This window comes from Osmerus eperlanus, chromosome 4, assembly GCF_963692335.1.
Source record: "Osmerus eperlanus chromosome 4, fOsmEpe2.1, whole genome shotgun sequence".
Lineage (NCBI taxonomy): Eukaryota > Metazoa > Chordata > Actinopteri > Osmeriformes > Osmeridae > Osmerus > Osmerus eperlanus.
In genome coordinates, this window is record NC_085021.1 from 6,784,519 (window position 1) to 6,808,138 (window position 23,620).

The window sequence follows — 23,620 nt, forward strand, 5'->3', positions numbered from 1 at the left end:
GGAACCCAGGGAGCAGCGCTGGTAGGCCCACTTAATTAGGATTAAGGTTTCATGAGGGATTCATGATAGAAAAGGAAGCATCAAGGTATGTGTGTGTGGGACACTGCGACCTTATGTTAAGAGGGGGGAAACTATGTTGATATGCGTTATACATGTTGCATGCTAGCAGTTTCTAAGTTTCACTTATTTAATTTGATTTGAATCCTGTCCAAAACAAAAATGGTCCCACTTCAGCTACACGAGTGGTTACAGACATGTGAAAACGTGTAGAGACTGAAAGAAGATGTCATTTTCATGGAAGCGCCTGAGCAAGAGAAGCATCAAGTGTGGACCTCACACAGACTCCTAAGCACCCCATACTGTATGTAGATTGGACACCCCCAGACACACACACACACACACACACCCATGAAGGTGGTCCATTTTTGGAGTGCTAACCTGAAAACCACGAGAGACCAAACATCCTCACACAATGCTGTGTGCGTTCCACGTTCCTTAACTGATAGAAGTACAGATAACATCCCTCTTATCTGAACGAAGACACCTTGATTTATTTGCCTCAAATTCCTGGTAAAAGAATCTGAAATGATTGATGAAACTGAACCAGCAAGGGTATTGAGTTATGTACCCCCCCCTCCCTCCAACCCCAAAAGAACCTGGGTGGGTATTTTCTAATCCATAATGTAGCTTGAACCCCTTCACCCATCACCCATTCAGAGCAAAGCCAAAGTGTTAACCTGGTTGAATTTAGGACCCCGATATCATTTAATGTCTCCTTTCACACTTCAAGATGAGGATGAATCATCTCTTTTGATGCGTCGTTTTAACTGTTGCCAAAGAACCAGAGACAGAGAAAGAGGTAACGAGAGAGGGAGACAAAGGTAGAGAGAGCAAGAGAACGACTGTGTCACACATATGGACACAGTTATGCCAGTTCACACACACGGGTTGGTGTTATCATGAGCAGAATCAGCCAGAGGTGGTATTCTCACTGCAAAAACACAACATGCACATACCAGCCTGATCCCTGGATATGGTCCTGCAAAACCACAATATTTAGCCTCGGAATATTCATTACATGAGACGTTTATTTGCGATGTGACTGGGAATAACATTGACGTTCTGCAGGCATTCAGTGTTTTCTAAATGCCTGTTTCTGAAATGGTCTCCAATGGTCTGGATCAGAGAATGCTTGTGCAAGGCAAGGCAGACACTACACACTTTCAGACCTGATTTGGGTGTCCGGACGGGCCTGCAAGCTGAAGAATCTCTGATGTTCTGCCGTGAGACAGACACGCTCACCTCTGATCCAATCCATCTGGGAAACCCCCTGTTCTTTCTGTTTGATTCTATCAGCATTCTATCAACACGGCCTTGCAGCGTGAACTCTGCAAAGTTCACTGCATGTACAGGGTGCTTGTGTAGAAATAGCACGTCTGTCTCTCAGAGATTTTCATCAACAGTAACAATGCTTAATACTAAGGTAGGTTAGTCCGACCTATGACAACAGTAAATAAGTCTTATATTTACGTGCCGTTATCTAACATTACAGAACTGGACTGAGGCAAAGCGAAAAATAAGGGCTGAACTGGAGCGCCTTGCTTTTGGAAAGCACACCAACTGACTTGACTTCCATCGTGTACAAGAGAGACGGCAGGGAAACGACTTACTGCACCTTTATCCAGAAGCTCAAACCACGCTTAGCTCCGCCCGATGTAGAAGGTGTGTGCGTGCACCCTCCGTTGCTTACGGCACCAAGTGGAGTGAACCTGAAGGATTGCGTCAGTGCCAGAGAAAGGAACAGCTCTGGCCTGTAAACTGGCCTTTAATTGCTTTGCAACTGAGAACACATTGCAGAGGAAACAAGGGGTTCATTGTAAATGCATGTTCATCTCAAAAACACCTCATTTTAAATGTCTCTCCCTTCATGTGCCTCTCGTGGATGTATAGAGCTCCCAGACACAAGAAACATAGGTTATAATTTTTTTTGTCTTGTGTCATGCACATCTTTTTAAAGATGCACTTGTTGCACGCAAAGAAAATGTCAGTGAATAACAGACAAGAACGTTATCTAATCTAATCTAAAAACAACCACGAGAAAACAACATAGATATTGACATGCGTGCTCTCAAGCTCCTGGGCTAACGTGCGCCCTTGTGCAAACACATGCACGTGCACACTCGGCCCCAGACACAGGAACTAAATGGGTCGCATTGTCTGGCGTTCTGTTCCACAGCTCCCAGCTCGTAGTAGGGCAGGTTACAGGGACTACGCTGAACTCAGCTCCTGCCCCAGATAAAGACACATTGTGCTCTGAGTTTTTGGAGCCAGGCAAAAGACTAAGGAGTTATAAAATATGGGTGAGGTGTGTGTGTGTGTATGTGTGTGCGTGATTGAAAAAAAGTGCTTGTGCGCGGGTGTGTGTTTGTGTGAGGAATTGAAAAGTGGAGAAAAGGGAAAAGTGTGTGTGTTGCCGATGGAATTGGGGAGGGTGATGGTGGTCTATGGTAATCAAAGCCAGATGCTGAGTGAATGCAGACCGTACCCACCAGAGAGAGGAGACTGTGTGTGTGCGACTGTACGGCGGTGCATGTGGGTAAATAGCAAAAGCAGCAACATTGATTACAAATCCAAAGTAATCTCGGATTTGCCCAAAACCGCATATGGCAGAAGGTCGTTGCTGTGCAAGACACAATGATCTCATGCCTTCTAGTGGAATCTGTAAATCATATGGATTGCATCCAACAACTCCACTGTCTCATGATTTGTGGTTTTAAAGCAGATATGTAATTAGACCCCTTAGGAGTGGTATTAAATTAATCTAACATTCCTTGAATTAGGTCCGAGTTTACTTACAGTATGTAGGCTCTGTATAACAATCGTTTTATTCCATCGACCCTCTTCAACTTGTATTGACTGTATTTAGGACCATTTTGACGTTGAAAAATCTGGAGATATCTTTTGACGTACCTCAGGAACAGATTTGTTCAAACTGTTTGTGTATCTGTATAAAAAAGAAACTTTTTAGAAGTGCTGCTGTCATTGACTGGATAGTGAATGTGAATGATAGCCCCTGAAGATGATGCTATATGAACAGGGACCAAAATGATGAATGATGTATCGCATACACACACACACAGATTTGTTTTACTATCCTAGCGGGGACCGACAACAAACAAAATATCCCCACAAGGTCAATTCTTTCTAAGTTTACTATCCTGTAAATGGGGACTTCTGGTCCCCAGAAGGGTAGTTAAACAAGACTACACACACACACACACACACCTACTCATGTTCCCACAAACACGACAGTGGAAGAAAGGACTCTTAAAGGTGCTACTCTGATTTAGAAAGAGAAATATAGTAATTGTGCTCGTGTGTGGTGAGGACTTAATACTCTGTTTTGTTCTTTTTGTAGAAACACAAGTCTTGTGACCCTAGCAGGCCACGAAGGGTGAGAGGGAGAATTATATTATGACCAAACAAGGTCAGTGCTGTCGAACCACAAGCTAATCTGGGATTTGGTGCAGTCTGAGCAGTGGCTTGGCATTTTCAGATTCCGTTTCTGACATCCACGACATTGTCTCAGGAGACCTGGACAAACACAGAAGGTCACACAGTCATGCAAGCTATATTTATGCCCACGGTGGTCACAAACTGCTGCCTTTTTAATCTCACCTCACACACTTGCAACAGTATTCTTCCCTGCCCTCCCATGCCCCTCACTCTCTTTCAGCAAAACCCTGAGTCTGTGACAATATCCTCTCCTCCCTCCCCACCCCCTCCTCCAGAAACCTGACAGTGGGTAAACAGGGGTGCATACCTCACACAGACACTGAGAACACCTAAAGGAGTGTGTGGCCGAACATAGCCGAGAGGAGATGGAGAGAGAGAGAGTATTGTGGTATCGGGGGTTAGGGTTACACGCTGAAATGTCATTCCATTCCCACACCTACAGCTTTCAGAGCTCTTATCCTCCCGGTTCTATTGTACAAAAATGGAGGCTGTGCCTTTGCAGGAAACACCTTTTGACCCCAGTAAAGTATATGTGTTTATGCACAACCACCTATTTGTAAAAGTAAACACTCTTCTTTACTGGGGATTGTATTTATGGCTGCTCATTGTTTTTAGTATATGGGAAACACAGACAGAATAAATATTGAAGGGATTGTAACTCAAATAAGATCATCTATAAAATAGGATTTTCTTTCACAAATGCCTATTAAACACAGTAGTTGATTTTACGAGCCTTGAGGCAATTTTTGAACCGGCTCACTGAAATAGACCACTTGCTTTTTTTGCTCCATGCGAACGCTGTAAGATTGCTCCTTTATCAAGGCTGTTCTATTTGTGCCTCTTGTCCTGTAGAAGGGGAATCATTTGTTGCTAAACATTCTAAGAGCCTTCAGTCCTGATGGTGTACACACTTGCACGACATATAATGTATCATGTCTAACAGATGCTGGGTTGGAGGGGGATCCATATGAAATCCATGAGAATTTTTTCTATCCTCTTCATCTTCCCCCATTTTATGGGGACTGGTTCATTTCCCAGGTCACTACTGTGGGAACAGATCAAGTGTCCTTCGCTACGTTAAGTGGCTGATGTCACAGCCTAAGAATCTGTTTTCTCTCTCTCTCCTTGTGCCTCTCTGCTATGTCTCTGTGACTGAATCTAATAAAATAATTTCCAGTAAAAAGCCTGAAGAATGCTGATTATGAAGGTTCATAACGGGGTTACACTAATGAAAGTTACTGAGTGGTGTGCTGTCTTGTTGAAATTGATTCATTAAACTTGGTTCCCATCTCTTGTTCTCCATGTGACTGCAGTGAGCTTTGTTCTGTCAGATAATGTCATGAAGTCAGACCAAGTGAAAGATTATCTTGAAACCTGTCAAGGAATAATGAGATTGTATTTTCTCAAAATGTACAATACTAGCACAGTGCCCGTTCTCCATCGCTTAGTACGGCTCTCATGAACCGCTCATCTAGACAACTTCACATGCGACACTGCACGTTTTTGGGTCCTGAGTAATACTCAACTTCATACAGTGCCCGATTATCGGGATAATTGAGCCACAGACAGACAGACACGGACTGAGATTACTGCCTTTGTAGTTAGATAAAGGATTACTCATCACAATAAAATGTCCATGAGATACAATGAGGACTATAGAATCTAAAGTTTAGATCCATTTAAAAGTACTTGATATTGCCTGAATTCTTTTCAAGTCTGAACTAATTTGAAAAGATTCAGGCATACATTTCAAGTTCCAGAATCTCCTTTACATCCTCATCAACCTTTCTTGATGTTTGTCCTAATTGCTTTCTGAGGAGACTGACTCGGCACGTCAGACTGAAAATACCTCAAGGAACAAACAAACATGCAGGAGTGAGACAGCTGAGCTACTGTGAAGAGTGCCACAATACACATGCTCGTCTGGATGCATTCATGTATGTATGTAATTATACCATTCTTTATTCGAGGGCTGGGGGGGCAGGTGAAATATATTAGAATCAACCCTGACTTGAGATGAACGCTAACACAACAGCACTGCATTTCTTACCATATTTTTCCCCGCATACAACAAGAACTAGATGTACACTATCCTGACGTAAGAACTGTCTTAATAAAGTATGGTATGTTTTTTTTCCAATAACGCCCACAATTTTTGTCAAATTGCTATTTGTGTGCAAATCTTGGTATGGGGTGCAGGTTTCTTTAGAAGTTTCCCAAAGGGACGGTAGTAGGAGGGGGTGGATGATGGATCACAAAGCACTGTGACGCCACACACCCGTGTCCGGCCCCATGCGACCACTTTGTTGTGTCTTTTCTCAGCCAGACTTTTCTCTTTAGGTTTTTTTTATCCCTAACTCTAACCGTAACCTTTTATTTTTCAATGCTTAAACCCAAACTAAATATTTGCTTTAATCAACCTAACCTAAACATTTGTGTTAATAATTCACTATTTGTTAGATTTGCAACAAAATGCCTGTCATAAGAATTGTTTCAACATGCCACTCGCCAATCATAACACGAAATAACAGCACATGGAAAAATTAGTTTGGAGTTCACGTTGGCTTTTCAAATGATACTGTCCTGGGACAGACAGCTATTAAAATGTCTGCCAAAGATCGTTCTGAAAGATGACTTAAAGACACACCTATTAATGGATCCCCTCTGGTCAATACCTGCCAAAAAGTTCAGAAATAGTTTCCTCCTCACTTTGTCCGGTGTATCTTGGATGTGCTACAAGGGAGAGGGAGGATATTCTGCAGAGTGGGTCAGAACAGGCACCAAGCTGTTCTGCAGGGAACCACATCAGTCTTATCACATGCAGGCAGGGTGGGTCCAGGCAAGAAAATAACCTGAATTTAAGTGTGGGTGGAGAGAAAATGCATATAAATGTGATGGTAATTAATGTTTTGGGTACAGAGAAGATTATTATTGATCCACTGGTGTCTGAATAGGCCAAATTAGATTTATTTGTGTGCATTTACTCACGAGTAACTTTTACACAGGCCTTTTACAGGAATTACATTAAATAATAACAGACATAGATTTCTACTGAATGTGAAGAAATGGGAGGATGGTCGTTTAGGGTGTGTGGCTGGGTCTATAAGGGTTTGCGACTGGAGTAAGTGACACAAGTTTGCTGTCCAGTGAGAGATGAACAGAACTGTTTGGTTGGGACTGTTTATCTCTTCAAGTTTTATAAAAGTTTCCCAAGCCCTGTCCTTATCCTTGGTTTTCATGGCTTGACTTAACCTATACGTTCTGGAATGCACAACTAAGTATAAATTATTTTGGTTTCAAACGTTGTTTGGTTGCAAGGCATTCACATTCAACCTTAGATTAACATGTTGACATTCCATGTAATAGAAAAATGACATTGGACTGAATCACAGTGGTAAGCATTTTACAAAATATGTTGATATGATTGTATGTCTGCAAGATTGGTTTTGCTTCCAGGATAAAATCCCTTCAAGTTTTGACGTGGTTGATATCAGGGAAGCCACTCCTGCGGCTAGTGTTGGGATTCCATTGGTGTAGTTAGGGTTCTGGTTAGGTCTAGGCATACAACTTACGTTTTTGGCGGTTAGAAGTAAGATTAGCCTAACAAAAAGCATCAGGACACTGGTAGAGAACGGGTTCTGATGCATTGCAAGCCAAGAACTTTTACATCCTGCTTTTTAACTTTAAACACTTTTAAAATGGGTGAAACAAAAGCTGACTTTTAATAACGTGTGTGCAACTAAAGCTACTTCATCATGTGTAGTCGGCTAAAAAAGTTGTTGAAAAGTTGACATAACTTTTTTCAGAGCCCTTTAGGCGCTTCTAGTGCTAATGCACAGCTAAACTGTCTCTTACAAAACGACCCTTTCCAATATAGTTGTACAGTCACCTGCATTCATAAGTGAGCCTAGAAGCTTCAAGTCTTCTTTGTGGAAGAGAACAATCTTCTCCCAATTTTCTTCAAATGTTTTAAAACCACCAGGGGCAAAGATGCACCATATTTAGCACACTTGAACTAGGTTTCAAACCCCCTCACCTTGAAAACTTTTTTTGTTTAGTCTAAGACATTTCAGGTATTTTAGTTAGGCCCTGATGTTTCAAATTGTTGGCCCTAAACACACACAGACAGTGCCTTTTTGCAAGTGTGTGTATCCTGGCCTAGAGTGCATCTGTCCGTTTTCTTTTCACAATGACCTGTAAATGAAGAGTAAATACAGCATGGTAAACTGCATCCAGGCAACTGCTGGATGTGAGAAGAGACTCCCACGGTAACCAAACAAACAAACGAGTCGTTTTAGAACTCTGTCTCTTCCGATTTTCAGGGTGGCTCTTACAGTAAATAGTTGTATAGTAAAACAGTTGTTGTACTCTCTCTCTATTTCTCTCTGTCATATAACACACACAGACACATACAAACACACACACACACACACACACAACACAACACAACACAACACAACACAACACAACACAATAGAAAGGAAACAAAAAAATAAATAAGAGAAGTTCCAAGCCGAAACCCGGCTATTGCCAATTCCCGGTCTCAATTTAAGACTCAAACCAATTTATTCAAATTCGATCTTCTAGACTCATGTTCCTGTTTTGCACAACAATAAGAATACTGCATGTATGGGATGTATGAAAGCAAGTGTAGTGAGGGGTGAGAAGCAAGGGACTGGAGTAGCTGGACTGGGGATAATGGTGGACCACTGTGAGGAAGGGGGGTTCCATTGTGTTCAGGTCCAGCAACTCTTTAGCTCTGCAGGCAGGCTGCTCATGGACCAGACAGACAGACAGACAGGGAGAAAGATACGAAAGATAAGCAGACAGGTCAGACATACAGGTTAGACAGAAAGGTTAGACAGACAGGTCAGACAGACAGGTCAGACAGACAGGTCAGACAGACAGGTCAGACAGACAGGGAGAAAGATCCAACAGATAAGCAGACAGGTCAGACAGACAGGTTAGACAGAAAGGTTAAACAGACAGGTTAGACAGACAGGTCAGACAGACAGGAAGAAAGATCCAACAGATAAGCAGACAGGTCAGACAGACAGGTTAGACAGAAAGGTCAGACAGACAGGTTAGACAGACAGGTCAGACAGACAGATTAGACAGACAGATTAGACAGACAGGTCAGACAGACAGGTTAGACAGACAGGTCAGACAGACAGGTTAGACAGACAGGTCAGACAGACAGGTTAGACAGACAGGTCAGACATACAGGTTAGACATACAGTACAGGCAGGCAGAAAAGTTGATAGACAGACAGATGACAGGGAATGAAGATGAAAGGGAATGGAGGAAGGGAGACACAGGAGAGGGAGACAGAGAGGGCGATGAGGGACTGAGAGAGACATGCTATGGAAGGGGAGGGGAGAAGGGGATGGGCCAGGTCTGCTGCTCATATAAAGGGGTCAAAGGGGGGGGGGGCTGGGGTGGGTGTTGGCTCAGTCGAACGCTTTCCTTCTTAGGAATCAGTGTGGAGCAAGGACGACTTTGCAGACGCAAAATCAGATCAACGTTCAAAATACTGAACTGGCATGGTTTGTAAAAATCTATTATGACAGGGCTTGTGCCAGTAATATCCTTTGTTGGCACACACTGTTTAAATGATGCCTAAGCCTTTCGCTCCAGCTGCATGTGTGTGTTTGTTTGTTTGTGTGTGTGTGTGTGTGTCGCCTGCCTGCCTGCGCACGTGTGTTGGTGTGTGCATGGGCGCATGTGTGTGAGAGCGAGAGAGAATCAAGGGGCTGTTCTACCCCAGTATGGGTAGCGTTTCAGGGCAGTGGCCAGAGCTGGAGTTGGGGAGGGATATGCAAATGTCTCCCTGCCTGCCCCCTCCGAGGCAGGAGGGGAACACACAGCTCCTGCTCACACACGGCACAGACGACTGGAAGCACCGGGCTTACTCAGCAGATCCCTTCCACTCACTCACACACCCACACACTCCGACTCACAGACATCCATTCGCATGAGCATGTGCGGATGGACCTGTGGCTTTCCTAGAGACCCCGACACCCTCTCTCTCTCTCTCTCGCTCTCTAACTTTCTCACTCCCTCTGTTTTCAATTTTCCTTGTTGCTTTCGATCTCTCTTTCGGACTTTCTTTCCGGAATCCTCCCCCAACACACCTTGGTGTTGTTTTTCTCTGCTTCCGATCCTTCTCCCTCTCCTGTCTCCCTCCCCCAGGCGCCTTCCTGTGCGCCTGTCACTCGCCGACCCTCCAGAATAGGTGAGGACTAGGGCAGGATGTTTTGGATGCTCCAGAAGGCTGGCCTGCCTGTCTCCTTTAGGGCTGACTGAGGACAAAGACTGCAACTCCATCCAGAAGGAGAGGGTCCTCAAGCGCAGAGCATCTGTGACACCAAAATAATACTACATCAAAAAAACTAGAAGAACTTTTCCAGAGCTTTCCTTTGGCGGCGTCCGTAGAGAGCAAGATGAGGTCCGCTTCTCGCCCAGTGGCTCTTCAGTCCTTCGTCCTTGGAGTCCTGTTGTCTGTGGTGGATACCAAGGGAACCTTCTATGGAGGCCACGCAGCACCTTTCTACGGGAGCAGATACAACCTGTACAAAGCTGGAGTCAACCCCCTATACACACCAGGGAAGCCCATGACCCGTCACAAGTAAGTACACTTCAACATAAATACCTTCTGGTTAATGGAGTTGATACTGTAGATCCAGCCGTGTTCTGGATTTATAGAACACCTTACCAACTGATAAGAATGTTTTGCATGCGATGCAATGGGAGACCCACCTTCGACTGTCTTTCCCAAGTGAAATACGTCCCATTGCGACTTATAGGAAAAGGTTTTCGGTTAGTGGATCGGCTCAGGATCCCTGTCTGATCTGTGTTTCTGTTTCTCTTTCACACACAATCCATCTGTGACTGGCGAAAAACAATATGGGGAACCAATGACATGGCACATTAGCAGAACAAAGGCTCCATTATGAGGGTTACGGTACAGTCGAAAGGAGGGCAGAGCTGATGACAGGGATATTGATTGGGGATAGGCGTAGTGTGTGTGTGAGTGTGTGTGTGTGTGCACTAAGGAAGGGGGTTCATTTAGATGCAGACATACAACTGTGTACCCTGAAGCTGAAGAGGGAGGTGCTGCCATGCAAAGCAAAAACACGTTTCCTCAATCTAACTGGACCCAGAGCTTGACAAGCGCATTGGATACCAAATACTAGACCGTTTCATTTGACCATCAGTCGTACCATGATAGGATCTGGGGTGGTATGCTTTGATCCTGGTCTGGGAAGTGAATCACCGAAATGATTCCACTGTAGAAACTACTGTATTTAACGTCGATACTCCTCCACCCCTTATCTTAACTTCAAAGCAAATGACTTACATTTCTTCTTGGGGTATCCACATTCGATTGTTGTTGTTTTTCTTCGTACTGCTAGTACTTGTACAAGAAGTATTACTAGTATCAATCGTGTTTTCACGTTATTATAATGTTGTTGTATTCTTAGTTGTAATAGCAGTTTTAGTAGAAGAAGTTGTGGTAATAGTAATAGTTGTCATACTAGTAGCAGTATCAGTAGTGGTATTAATAGTATTGTGTGGGTTGAAACCGTAACAACCATCGACATTGCCAGATTTGTGGGTAGAACACTTCCAAACCACATCACCACCATTTCCACAGTAATTGACAAATTACAAATATACACAAGGAGTGTCTTGTGTGAGATATTCCCAGTCAGATATATGTGGGGTGAAGCATAGTCAAAGAGATCTATTTGGCCTCTGCATACTTTGTTTATGTTTTTTTTTTGTTGGTTTTCCTCCCCTCTCCTCTCTTTCGCTTGGCTTCCTCTCAGAGTAAGACATCTTTGGACAGCTCCCAAGCTACCTGCTGCTTTTCTCAAACTGGCTTAGCAAACTGAATGACCCGGACCTACTTATTTTTACCCTCACCTTCACCCGCCCTCATCCTATCCCTTCTTCACACCCCCCTGGCCCCCTTCTCTTATAATCCAGCTCACCCTCACAGGCGCTCCCCTTCACTTCCCCTCTCACCTCTGTCCTCTCTATTCCCCTGTGCCCGCCTCACCCTCTCTGACACTCCCGCCCTCAACTCACTTCCACCCCGCACCCCCACTTTCACGCCGCTTTCCTTCCTCCGCTCCTCTCACCCTCTTCGGTATCTTTTCCCCTGACAGACTTCTGCTCCCCAGAAGTCCTTGTTCCTCCTGTACCACCACAGCCCGCCTCCTTCCCTCTTTCTCTTCAGATTCTACTTTCTTACCTGCATCCTACCCTGCTCTGCCCTCAGAATGTTTTTTTCTTGAAAACCTTCACATGGCTCGGTCATGAGAGAGGGCTAAAGGGGGCCCAGACCATGCCTTATGTATGTTAGTGGTGTTACATTGTTAGGTTTATGACACTGGCACCAATAGGTTTAAATATATCCCCAGACAAACATGGGCATTAGTGTGCGACATGAACACACTCACACACGCACAGACTCACACACACTCACACACGCACAGACTCACACACACACGCACGCACACACACACACACACACACACACACACACACAGGCGCACACACACACACACACACACACACACAGACAGACAGACACACACTGATCCCTGTGGATCTTCCAGACCTCAGCACCTGATGCATAGGTTTAGTTTCTGTCTGGGAAAGAGAATACGGAGCCTTTGAAAAATAGCACACATGTTTTAATATGACGTGTGTGTGCGTGCGTGTCAATGTCACACACGAATCCACGTTTGCGTGTGCACTTGCTTGTGTGCCTACCATCATGTTTAGGCCGTCCATGCAGCCTGGTCAACCCTGAACATGACCGCGAGCCATCAAATGTTTGACATTCCGTACTTCTTTTTTTTGCTGGATTGAAGAATGCGATCTGGCAATCCTTCCTTCATTTGGTGGGAACTTAGTGAGAGGAGATGTGGGCCATTCTTTATCAGTAGTGACATTTCAGACAATGACCATAATGAGTAGAGCTCTACTGTACTGTGTGTCTATCACTTTAGTGGCTGCAAAATGAGCACGAAGGGAGAGTTCACCCGAGTCTCTCTCCTGTAGGTCTCCTTTTATGAAAGAAACCGCATCAAATTTCTGGAATGCTTGTCTTGTGTCTTTTGGTCGTCTTTTTTTCTTGCCGATCATTGTGTCACGTCTGTCATCTTCGGAACAATGGAGATTACAGCGGATCCGACTTCTGTCGACTTTCGTCAAGCATTTTGTGAAAATCGTCTTTTATTGTGGTAAAGATTCCTTCCTCGACTTCATTTCCTGTGTTCTCGGATCCTCCCTCCCCTGGTCCCCTCCGAGTTTAGTAAAGATGATGATGTGCACAACCATGAGCCATGCATCTGGAGAATAGACATGCTAGAGCTGAACGACAAACTTTGCGATGTAACGCTACCGTGGCGGCTGCACAAAAGGCACCGGCTCCTGTACTTTGAACAGCGTGTTTCTTCCTGTCAGATTACTGTAAGTCTACATACTGCAAGAAGCATCGTGAATTCATCAGGCAACGAAGCAGGAAGGAAGTGTTGCGACTTGGCGATTATATGCTATGATTTGTTGTGATAACATTGCTCATGGAGCTGTTCAGTCCATGAGCTGCTTGCAGAGATAGGCCATGTAACCTAATCAATTTACACACAATTATTTTAAGTACATCCCACAGGTATCCATACATGTAATTCTTTTGTGATTAACCACACTTAAACTACTTTACATCTTAATTCCATTGATGTGGGTGCATCTTCAGCCAGAACTGATGTCCTGTGGCAGTGTGGCATATTGATTTCAAAAGAAGCATTCATTTAATGGCTAATGGTAATGAGAGCCTTAGTTGTAACATTGTTGCATGTGTTCTTGATGCACTACATTATCCTAAATTGTCTGGGGGTCTGGCTTTCCCTAAATACATAATATTCTGAAGTGATACAAATATGCTAACAGGATTTGTTCCCTGCTGAACTAATCTCATTTGCATGCATGCGCGCATACTTAGCCACCTGTGTACACAGTCATAAAAAACTCTAATCCAGTACAATTCATACTGTATATCTTTGTATGAATAAATTAGAGGCTTCAGAAAGGGCCTCATGACTTCACTGACCAGCCAATGGATATCTGAAAGAGTTCCACTGATGGATTAGACAGGGGTTCAGAGCTCAGAGGTCAGTGAGTTGATGGAGGTCAGAGGTCGTGTGTCGCATGGTGTAGGTTTGTATTGTTTCTCTAGGAAGGACAGAAATGGATTCAGTGTCCAGCTGGGGGTCAGAGGTCAGCCTCACAAAAACACCTCCACGCAGCTTTCTCACCACGCTACCTCACTTCTCACACTGCCTGACTCAGCCCACAGCCTCGCGTTTCCCAGGGACACAGCGCAAGTACGAAAAGATCTATCGACGGTTCGGTACTGTACAGCACCTACTTCGGGATCGACAATGTCAATCGACTGATTTTCCTGCCTTAGTGTTCTCCAAAACAATGACAGACGACAGACAATGTAAGTGTTTTAGGGTTGAAGCAGTTCCCGGAAATATACAATATGCTGACATACATTATACAACATACTGCATATTGGGTACTTACATGGGTTTTGCCGAAGTCGAGGCAAATGCACATTGAGGGTGACAGATAATCTAAACTGTCTATTGTGCCCAACCATTCCTATTGGGGAAATAAAAGTGCTTTGGTATGCCTGTGCTAAGTTCCTACTAGTGCATGTACTGTGCATGTACAGTAATGCTATTGAACCACCAACCATTATACACATGCAGCCTAGCCTACAATCTAGAGTTAGATGAAGAAGAAAGGCTGTGGATATTGATACTGAGTGCAACAACAGTATTGTATGTTTCTTCATAATTTCCAAAATGTCCCCATTGTGGGACGAATAAAGGGATATCTTATCTTATACTGATCAAATGAATGGATATGATTCAATCTATCCTCTTGTCCTCTTCTAGGTCAATTCAATGCAACCCATCCTGCTTCAGAAAGAGGTAGAGAGTCTTTGGGTAAACGGGTGAATACCTAAACCAGAAACAGAATGGGAGTTGTCCGTGAGCTGACCCTGCCTGAATAAGACTGAGAGATCCCTCTGCTCCACCGCCCCCCCCTCCCCCAAAAAGAAAAATTGAAAATAATGTCTGCTTTAAAACCTAATCAGCTGCCACAAGTCCAACGTACATCAGCCATATCATCAGGGGAGCTCTAAGACTGCCAGATGGATGGAAATCGTTTTCTTAAAAAGCCCTTGAAAAGAAAGAAGTTGAGGAAGGAAGGCGGGAGGGAGGGAAGGAAGAAACCACAGAGGGGATTATTTGCTAGGCTGTTATAATGGCCGTAAACTGTGGATGTGCCCCTCTCCTACAATAAATCTCTTCTTTGTCAATGGATGCAGTGACGGGCAGTTAATCAAGAGCCCGGCAGGTGAGGGAAGCAGGTTGTTGTTAAACAGTCCTGCCTGTACTGGAGCTCCGTGGAGTCGTGACAAGAACGGAAACCATGGACAGGGAGATGGGGGGGGGATAAGAGGAGAGGAAGGTGAGCGTTGGGGACCCGACAGTAGAGCAGAGGAGGAAGTAGAAGGATTAGGAAAGGAGGAGCAATGAAAATGAAACAAGAGAAAGGGTTGGAAGAACGGGAGAGAGGTATGGAAAAATCTAATTGGGTGCATGTAGAGGGAGAACAGTGAGAGAGGTGAACGTTTGTAGAGGGTGGAGGTCCAGCAGCAATAATATTTGCCGACGACGCTCCGTATGCAACCCCACCCCACCAGCCCAACCCCCACCACCTACCCCAAAGGGGATTCAGGAACTGTAACACAATACTGGAAATATTTACAGTAGGACCAGACCCACAGCAGAAAAATGACATGCTTGAGAAGAAAAAAAAATCCAATATTTTGGGGGGAATGAGGTGAAAGGGGTTAGGAGCTGTCATGGGTGAACGGTGGGTTGGGAAAGCAGAGTGAGGAATGTGGAGTTAGGGTTAGCAGCTGAGACAGTATGGCTGAATGGAGGTTAGGTTTAGGGTTCAAATGTGTTTTGCGTGGTTAGGGTTATGGTTGGGGTCCGAATCAGATATGGGTGGTTAGAGCTAGAATCTGTTCTGGTTGGTTAGAGTTAGGAGCTGCTGTGATGAATGGTGGTGAGTGGAGCTGAGTGGTAAGTGTTTGTATTGTGGGAAAGAAGGGTGTTGGGATTTCGGTGGAATGTTGAATTGGTGGGCTGCTTAAGGAGGTTTGGGTTGTGGGTTAAATTATGACATTCAATAGCGTCAAACAGATTGTGAGAAAATACAATGTAGGACACATCTGTTTCGTTTCTGTCTTTTGATGCAACAGTTGAGAAATGTGGTGTGAGAATGGCTCAGAATTAAGCTTCTCCTCTCATCTCCCACCCTTAGTCACTCTCTCATCTCAGATCATTCCAGATCACTCCAGCTCATCCCTATTCCCAAGTGCCTATTAGCAGGCTTACTTCAAGGCTTGGACATCACTCAGAAAAACTGGCCAAGTCCAAGTTTTCACCTCAGAGACAACAGCTGACACACACACACACACTCACACACATACACACATTCACAGCTCTTACCCTGAGAGGCGCACATGGATAAACAGCCACACACATGCTTATAAACTCATACTGTAATAGAGACACATGCACACACACACACACACACACACGCAGCTGTCTTTCATATTATCAGTTATAAAGCTGTCATAATCTTTGCACCTCAAACTGTATGGTCTCGGTGGGCATTTGAGCGCAAGGTCAAAAGCTTTATTTCTCTAATTCTATAGACCGTGCGTCTGTCTGTGTGTGTGTGTGTGTGTGCGCGCGCAAGGGAAAGGGCCGTAGTTCATGTCTCACACATTGATGCTCTTTGCCTATCTGTCTTAACCCTCGTGCTGCCTTCGGGTCACATGACCCAAAGGTTCATAACGAACCATCGTTGTGTTTACCCAATTTTACCCAATACAAAAACAAATTAAAATAATTTTCTTTTAACCTTTGCAATGTGGGGGGTCTGAGACAGCCTAGCTGTTAAAAGAAAATGCTTCACTTTGTCTTTGTATGCGGTAAATCTGTCGCAATATGACGGTGGGTCACAATGACTGATGGGTCAGAATGACCCGAAGATAACACAAGGGTTAAGATCTTCCTTAGAGACCCCTTTGTCTGTTTCTCATTGACCCCACAGAGCTACTCACAGCAATGCAGTTGACCTGAAGTTGCACTGACTTTACACTGCAGAGACACCAGCCTCATCTTCACCCAACACTGTAGAGAGACTGGCCTCATCTAAGCTGTCTGTTTTCAGTGTCATGGACCCTGTTCTCCTCACTCTGACCGACACCTGCTAGGATGGAACATCTCTCAAAGAACCGAATGGCATTGCCAGACTTGTGAGACGACCATGGGAGGCCTGGAGAGAGGGAGAAGAAAGAGGAGAGGAAAGGGAGTGTTTTTGATTTTTTTTTACTGTACATCTGGATTCCCAGTTTAGGCCTTTGTGTGTGTGAGACCGAAGGTCGCTGGCTCTCTGCAGATGTGCACCTGACAAACAAATCTGGGAGCACAGTCTGTTTTCACTCCTCCATCTCAACCTGTGGGTAATCTGAGAGGAGCCTCTGGTACACACACACCCACACACGCACACACACATGCACACACAAACTCACAGACACCACACACACAAACACACCACACACACAGCTGTCAGACTGTATCTGTAAAGCAGGTCTGTCGTCACTCACCAGATCCCCAGACAGCAGGCAGGTAGAACCCTTTAAACAGCAATATTTATGGAGAGGAAACTACGAAGAGAAAAATCTTCCACTTTTACAGTATGATTTTAAAACCAGACACTATGTGTTTATTGACGTGAATAAACGTGCACGCGTCTTTGACTTTGACTGGCTTGGGAATCGTCAGCATATTCACCCGGCAGATTTATCGGAGCGAATTCTCTCTCATTAAACAAAGTTGTGAAGTAAACCATCGTCAAACTTCTATGCTGTAAGGACAATGTGTTTAAGGACAACAACACTCAATTGTGTATTTCAAAGTAAATGAAAGGAACCAGCTGCAGGTAAAAAAACGAAGTACTTCGCAAAGTACTTTTAACTTGACCATCCAGTAATACTTCAACAGCTCAGATTATGTATTGGCCAACCACTTCCTTTAAGGAACACAGCCTGGCAACAAGTTGTCATGTTTGGATGGAAGGAGCCCAGTTATTCATCGCTTCATCCACTTCTGTGTCAACACCAGGAGAGCGGTGGTCCACACACACACACACGTACATAGGTGCTTGCGCACACGACACACACACCCACACATTCATCCACTCAGCAGTTGCCGAAAGCAATAGCGCAGTGGTTTCTCACAATGTCTGACAGGCTGTCCTCTTCCCCGCAGCCCTCTGAACCTGCTCACTTGGCTTACACACACGTTCTCTGCCTCAGAACGCCCCCTCTGTTCTCCTCCAAACACTTCTGTTTGCCTTGAAACAGCTGTGGAGGGGAATAGCGTTGCTGAACGTTCCCCTTTGACCTGAAAAAAAGCTTCACTTTTTGGTCTAAAGAGCGCAGATCATTTCCCGTGTGCAGGGGCCAAGGAACATTTAGCAGTTGCTATAGTTGCACTGGCGATAAAGAGAGAGAGAGAGAGAGAGAGAGCGTGTGCGTAATGCAATGACAGTCTATAGTGGTTACTGTGAAGCTTTTATGCATTTCTTCTGTGCTTGAACACTCACACTTCTCTGCTTCTTCGAAATGGTCGTTGGCTGTTTTTCATATGACTCGTAATTCCCTAAATGCCTTGTGATGCTTGTGATTGTGTCGTTAAAGACTTGGCCACAGCACAGTGCAGCTGTGTGTTGGGTAAGAGAGGGGAGAGACATTAATACTGGACAGCCCCTTCTCCATTTTAAACTGAATACAGGACTGTAAGAAACGATTGTGTGATGAAGTAAAGCATTTATGAATGCAATTGTAAGTAGCGTGTACTGTAACACAACTTGACCAATAGGCGTGTGAGTGATAATCACTTTCTAATGTTTATACATTGTACAACAAACCAAATTGACGTTGAGCAAACACAGGTATCTTGTTTCTTGATATTCTCTCTCTCTCTCTCTCTCTCTCTCTCTCTCTCTCTCTCTCTCTCTCTCTCTCTCTCTCTCTCTCTCTCTCTCTCTCTCTCTCTCTCTCTCTCTCTCTCTCTCTCTCTCTCTCTCTCTCTCTCTCTCTCTCTCTCTTTCTCTCTACCTCTCTTTCTCTCTACCTCTCTCTCTATATATATATCTCTCTCTGTCTTTCTTTCTCTCTTCCTCTGTGTCTCTCTTCCTCCCTCTCCTCTTTCTGAATCAACAGAAACCATTGTGCGTATGTGGTCCAGAAGAACATCACATGCACCATGCAGGACGGCGTGGCCACATATGTGAAGGCGGAGTACACCACCAAGTGCATCTGGGGACAGAAGTGTCCTGTCGTTATGTAAGTCAACACGCACCAGTGGCAAGGTTGTGACGTCCATTCACAAAAATGTGGGTTCAGATATCTTGTTGCTGCTGCCCTCTAGTGTTTATGTGATGATCCAATGTGAAACTTGGAAAGTGTTTATACAATAAACACAATTACATAATTCAATGCGCAAAACAGGCCTGCAATGCTTAAAAAAGAAAAGTTGCCAGTAATTTAACTGAATATTTATTAACTAAATTAACTGGAATTTTATGACTTTTATGATTTTACAATGAGCCTTCATTTTAGCAGACAATCTAGACAATTGGACTAAAGTTGGATGTTGAGTGGTTAGTAGGAGACAAAGTAGAAAACTACAAGAGAATCTGTTTCAAACAATATAACCATAACCCTGTCCAGTGTCCACCACCATTCATGCCTTCAGGTACCTTACCATCTTGCTCAAATCCTTCTTGCTTGATTGAATTATGTGGCTTAGCTGACAGCAGCATGATGACACACTATATCTAAAGGTGTAAATTGACTATACCTGTGTCACATCTGTCTTTTCTCGTGTTTAGGTATCGCACGTTTTACAAGCCCAAGTACAAGGTGGGACACAAGACCATCTCTGAGCTGGAGTGGAGATGCTGTCCTGGCTACTCTGGAGATAATTGCTACGATGGACCCACCTCCTTACCAGACATGATGATGCCCCCCTTCAAAGGCGGGGCCCCTCACCGGCCCGGCTTGAAAGGCTTCCCCCACGGACACCCTCGGCCCCTACCGGACACCAGGCCCCAGACACCCGGGGGTCAGCTGGAGCCAGGGAAGGCCTTCCCAGGACAGCCAGACCACAGGCCCATCCCCTCTGGACAGCTGCCCACAGGGAACGGCAAGTCCACTACTCTGGATGTTCCTTTCTGCCATGTAACAGCATGACTGTGAACAAGAACAGTTTCACAGGCCATATTCCCAATACAAAACCCCCCCCAAAATAAAATCAAACCACTGCAAAAAAAAAGGAAATAAAACTGTCTCTCTTCCCTACTCTCCTCCACCTCGCAAGAATTACTAACACTGAATCCTTCCATCTGTGTCCCTCCCCTTCCACAGGCCACAAGTATGGTGGGGTGTCCGGGGAGCGCCTGGACCGTATGGAGGAAGACCTGCGTCATCTGACCCAGGGTCTGGACACCCTGAACGGGGTGGTGGCCGGCCTGGAGGACCGCCTGCGGGTCTCCCTCCGCGAGGACACCAACAAGATGCTGGGGTCAGTCCTCTCCACCAGGCCCAGGCTCTCGGACTCCTCGGTGGGCTTCGGGGTGATCCCAGACGGGACGCCCGACGGCCTGGAAGGGGGAGAAGGCTTCCCTGGTTTCGGGGATCTGGCTGGGAGGGTGACGGAGGTGAAGGATGAGCTCCGGGTGAAGAGCCACATGCTGGAGGAGATCCAGGTGTGTAGAATCGTAGGGAGGAGCAGGGGAGTGTTTGTCCGTATAAAGAGTTTACATCGCAACCAAACTGAGGGGAGAGAGCTTTCTCACATTGTGATTTTTTGTTAAGAGAATCAAAAATAACTTCGGTTATTTATGTAAATAACTGAGCGAGTGAGTTTATACAGTCAGCTTAGTGAATTTATGCAGGGATCATTTACTCTAGCTAGCAAGGCACACTGTGCTAGGCTTTGGCCAAAAGCAATAAAATAACATTTTGGCATGGTCACTGATCATTTAAACCTCACTCACTCACTCACTCACTCACTCACTCACTCACTCACTCACTCTCTCACTCTCTCACTCTCTCACTCTCTCACTCTCTCACTCTCTCACTCTCTCTCTCTCTCTCTCTCTCTCTCTCTCTCTCTCTCTCTCTCTCTCTCTCTCTCTCTCTCTCTCTCTCTCTCTCTCTCTCTCTCTCTCTCTCTCTCTCTCTCTCGCTCTCTCGCTCTCTCGCTCTCTCTTTCCGGCGATTTCCCTCCACCCATCCTCCTGCCTCTCCTCCTCCTCCACCCGTCTTCCAGGGCATGGTGCTGGGCCACGAGGGGCAGCTCAAGAGGCTCCTGGAGACGGCCAGCGGCAGGCCCATCCCAGCGGCCGGCTACCCGTCCCTCATAGAGGAGCTGCTGGACGCCAGGCTGGCCGCCGTCCGGGCTGACATCCTGGACGGCTTCGAGCGCCGGCTGTCCACCCTGGAGGGCCAGTGCGAGGAGCGGATCGGGGAGGTGCAGAGACAGTGCCACCGGGAGCACATGAGCGGGCAGGAGCAGATGCAGCAGTCTCTGGACGGGAGGGAGACAGGGATCAGAGAGGAGCTGGGGACCCTGCAGGCTCAGATCCAGGGACTCACCCTGACGGAGAGCTGCTGCGGACAGGTAGGGGACGGCACGGTCTTGTTCGCCAGCGAGCACTGGGTGATGGTAATAGATAAAAGTCAAATGTTCTCACTGTAATCTATAATATATTATATTCATTACAGGGACTCTCAGTTAATATGCATTTTGTTATCAGACAATGTAATACCACCTTTGTTTAAGTGATCAATAATAACTATGTTCATCCTCAAGTAACTTACTGTGTAGACACAATGAAACAGGTGTGCTTAACATGACTGACCGACGCTGTGATGGTGTGTCCAGGTGAACAGCCTATCCCAGCGTGTCCTGCACCTGGAGGAGTCTGTGAAAGGCTTGACAGAGTCTCAGAGGCAGCTACAGACCGCTGTCACCGAGCAGAACATCCACTTTGAGACTCTGGTGGAGGCTCGCCTGGTGGATGTGGAGGGGCGCTTCAACGCCAGCGAGGCAGGGGAGCCGTTCCCGGGCTCTCTGGATGGCTTCAGGGCCCTCCTGGAGGACAAGCTGAAGACCCTGGAGGAGCGCGTGTTCGTGGCAGTGGAGGAGCTGAGCAACGCCACGGCTCCCGCTCTGCTGGAGGGCCAGGTGGTGCCGGCGCTGGAGACGGAGATCGACTCGGTGAGGAGGAGGGTGGAGGGAGACCTGGATGGGATCCAGAAACAGCTGACCGACCTGGAGCTGCTGTGCACCTCCTCCTGCAACCCCTCCCACCTCCCAGCAGGGGGCCTGGGTGGCGTGGGCGCGGGGGAGGACTGCGAAGAGATGGAGGAGACGATGTCGGGCCGCCTGGACTCGCACGGCGAGCGCCTGGGGCGCCTGAACGCCACCCTGCAGGCGCTGCTGGCCCGCGTCGCCCAGGACGACGAGGAAGGCACTGTGCACGGAGAGATCACGCTACTCAAGGTCAACATCAACTCTGTCAACCGCACCCTCAAGGGCCTGAGAGACTCCGTCAGCCTGTTCGCCAAGGACGTGGGTCACGCCAACGCCAGCTGGCAGCACAGAGAGACCCAGCTGGCCACGCAAATGCAGGGCATCACCCAGCTGGTGGGGCACCAGGCCTCCCTGCTCGGGGCCGGGGAGAGACGGCTGGCCCAGCTGAAAGGCGAGCTGATGGTTCTGAGGAGGAGGCTGTCCGGGGAGCTGCAGGGCTGCCGCAGCACGGCTCTGGGGGTCCAGAAGGAGGTGAAGGAGGTGGATAGCAGGGTGACCCAGGTGGAGGGTCAGTGTGGCAGCCTCGGGGAACTGGCCGACCACCTGGAGAGGATCAGGGCCGAGCTGGAAAGGCACTCAGACTCCTACCTGTCGCAGGTGAATGGGACACTGGCCAGCCACTCGGAACAGCTGTCTGAATTGAAGGGGGATGTCAAAGACTGCATAAGCAAGGGTTCAGCCAATCAGAGAGGAGACCAGTAGCACCTGAGCTACAGTGAGAGAGACTTGTGTGCATCTCATTTGTCTGAGGTGGTTTCCTCTGCTTGTCTCCTATCCTTCTCCATCGACACACGTGCAAACGATTAGGACAAGTGAATGTAAGGTACAGTTAGAGGCCCGCTTCTTGATGTGTTTAGCTGTCCTCAATTTTGCAGACCAGTGTGAGGACAGAGGGGAGACAAGAGGAGGAACACTTTAGACTTGTGAGGCATACTTTTGGTTGTATAGTTGGGCAATATTTACCTTTCCTCCAAATTGTATTCAAAAGGGGCATTTTTGTCTGAATTGTATGTGGTTGTTCCATGTTCACATTTTATATTGATTCCAACTGACTTTTTAACTTATATGAAGAAAAAAGTGACTTGTAATTGCAATAATGTTGTATTAAAGATGTTTGTATCAAAACATATATGAAATGCAAATGATATCAGACGAATAAGCTGCTATGGGTATCTACTGGCAAGCACACTCTACTTTATCTGTGTGGACTCAAACTTGTCTGATTGTTAACAAAAATACTGTATGTCAACATGAATGGTGCTATACTTTTTTGCATACTTTTGTTTTACTTCTTAAAAATATGTACTTCTCTTTGGAGTGTATTGCTTGATTTCATTTCACTGGCCACCAAACCAGTGTCAGAACGCATAGCTACCATAATATCGACCTGAGAATCCAGAAAGTTCTAAGCATCACCTGCAGAGGGCAGGAAACACACACACACACACACACGCACACACACCACTGAAAGACATCCGCTTTCAAAGTTTGCCTTTGGACACACCCCATGTCTCAGTTCACACGACAGTGAGAGCTAACCCGACAAC

The 23,620-nt window shown here is 46.0% G+C and overlaps 1 protein-coding gene across 1 annotated transcript; it reads left to right on the forward strand.

The window, feature by feature from the left end:
- The first annotated feature begins 9,406 nt into the window (after window positions 1–9,406).
- Window positions 9,407–23,384, forward strand: LOC134018458 (EMILIN-3). The gene is made up of 6 exons (XM_062458392.1): window positions 9,407–10,144; window positions 18,914–19,036; window positions 19,585–19,898; window positions 20,120–20,460; window positions 21,027–21,377; window positions 21,642–23,384. The coding sequence occupies exons 1-6, from the start codon at window positions 9,960–9,962 to the stop codon at window positions 22,773–22,775; spliced, it is 2,448 nt and encodes an 815-aa protein (XP_062314376.1). The 5' UTR covers window positions 9,407–9,959; the 3' UTR covers window positions 22,776–23,384.
- The last annotated feature ends 236 nt before the right edge of the window (window positions 23,385–23,620 follow it).

What these genes read in the sequence shown, in the direction of transcription:
- LOC134018458 (XM_062458392.1), top strand. Translation starts at nt 9,960, where the DNA reads ATGAGGTCCGCTTCTCGCCCAGTGGCTCTTCAGTCCTTCGTCCTTGGA. An exon ending in AAGCCCATGACCCGTCACAA is followed by an intron (nt 10,145 to 18,913) that starts GTAAGTACACTT and finishes CTGAATCAACAG; the next exon opens with AAACCATTGTGCGTATGTGG. An exon ending in ACAGCTGCCCACAGGGAACG is followed by an intron (nt 19,899 to 20,119) that starts GCAAGTCCACTA and finishes CCCCTTCCACAG; the next exon opens with GCCACAAGTATGGTGGGGTG.